Genomic DNA, 1,476 nt, shown 5'->3' on the forward strand with positions numbered 1-1,476 from the left:
AACAAGTTCAAATTTACCTTTTAGGGGAGGATATAAATTTTCTAGCCCAAAGACTTTATGAAGCTCATAACAATAGCAGGGAGATCCAGTGTTCAAAATATCTCTTCCTCAAGTTGTGAATTGCTTTCAGTAGGTTGCAGTCATTCAGAATTTCCTATTTTGTCAAATCCCATTTTTGGAAGTTATCACAGTGAATGCTCTGCCTTATCCTGAGTTTTCATTCATTCATCCCCAGACTTGGTATGTACAATCTACACCTCCTTAGCTATGCCTCATATACCAGAGCTTAGTTCTGAAAATGTTTGGTTCTTGTGTTACAGCCAAGGGGTACGCAAAAAAAAAAACCTATACACAGGGTTGTTTTACTTGGATAAGGCACCATCGACCCACCCCCCCCTCCCTAGGCTTCCCAAAAAGGAAATATATCACATGTTTACCACCTATCTAGACCCTACACCGTCGCTTGCATGTAGAACCCACCCTACCTCCAGTGTTCGCCTTGCACTCGTTATCGCAAAACCACCCTCTGGTGGGCCTTTCAATGAGACCACGGCAACTCAAGTGATACTGTATTTATATTAGCATTATCCTGTATTTATCACAATAAAAGCGATCTAAAAAAAATTGAGACCTGACAGAACAGAAGTAAATGTGCACGGACTGCGTGCAACATGCTTCAATGCTGAAGCATAGCACAAAATCCACTTGCAGACCATTGAACTTACGAAAGTTGACACAAATTTGACGTTTAGCGGGAGGAGGAGGAGGGCCAATGGTAAGCACTCACAATAGAGTGATGGCAGAGTGAACTTCTTGGTGAATGTTTGTTGTTGAACCAGGCCGACCCAGCCACTGATGTCAGATGCGCCAAACAGGGACAAAATATGAGAATCTGGGCTCTCTGTGCCCTACTTGGCCCCTACACTCATAGGGATTTGATAGATTGAGATACAACAACTTTCTGGACTCTCATAAGGCGAAATCAAGCAAAATGATCAACAATTTTTTTAATTTGGATAAGCGCTCGACCTACCACCCCCCCTCCCTACCCCATATGTCGGCAATTGCCAGTGCATACCCCTTGGTTACAGCACCAACTTTGTCCAAAAAATGACCAGACATTCTTTTTTCCCAGTTAGTGTAGCTTAGTGGTATTCAACATTCACGTGCACGGTGTACTGTGGTATTTTGACCAACTGTTCAGTCACTTGTCACATCAGATGATGAACTGAACAGATTCTGGCTCTTGTCACAGGTCACTTGAGGGGTTGAACAGGGTGACATTTTACCCTAAAAAGGAATGTTTATCAAGGTGGCGGAACGTGGAAAGTGTACCAACACTCATTATTTTTTTTCCATGGATTTGGCTGACCTCCCCCCCTCCTCCTCCTACTATCTAAGGTATGTTTTCCAAGTTCCAATGTTTTAATGAAATGTTTTTTTTGTGCTACAGTCCCAGCTTCTCCAAAATCCAGG

At 42.8% G+C, this 1,476-nt stretch overlaps 1 protein-coding gene across 1 annotated transcript in view; it reads left to right on the forward strand.

Annotated features, from left to right (window-relative positions):
• LACBIDRAFT_335545 (uncharacterized protein) overlaps positions 1-290 on the forward strand; it is a gene marked incomplete at both ends in the record, with an annotated part of 3,329 nt that extends 3,039 nt beyond the window's left edge. The window contains 2 exons of the mRNA XM_001890391.1: positions 134-240; positions 266-290. Coding sequence (XP_001890426.1) covers positions 134-240; positions 266-290 — 132 coding nt within the window. The remainder of the gene's footprint in view (positions 1-133; positions 241-265) is intronic.
• Between the last annotated feature and the right edge of the window lie 1,186 nt (positions 291-1,476).

Source organism: Laccaria bicolor, genomic scaffold (genome assembly GCF_000143565.1).
Source record: "Laccaria bicolor S238N-H82 LACBIscaffold_94 genomic scaffold, whole genome shotgun sequence".
Taxonomy (NCBI): Eukaryota; Fungi; Basidiomycota; class Agaricomycetes; order Agaricales; family Hydnangiaceae; genus Laccaria; species Laccaria bicolor.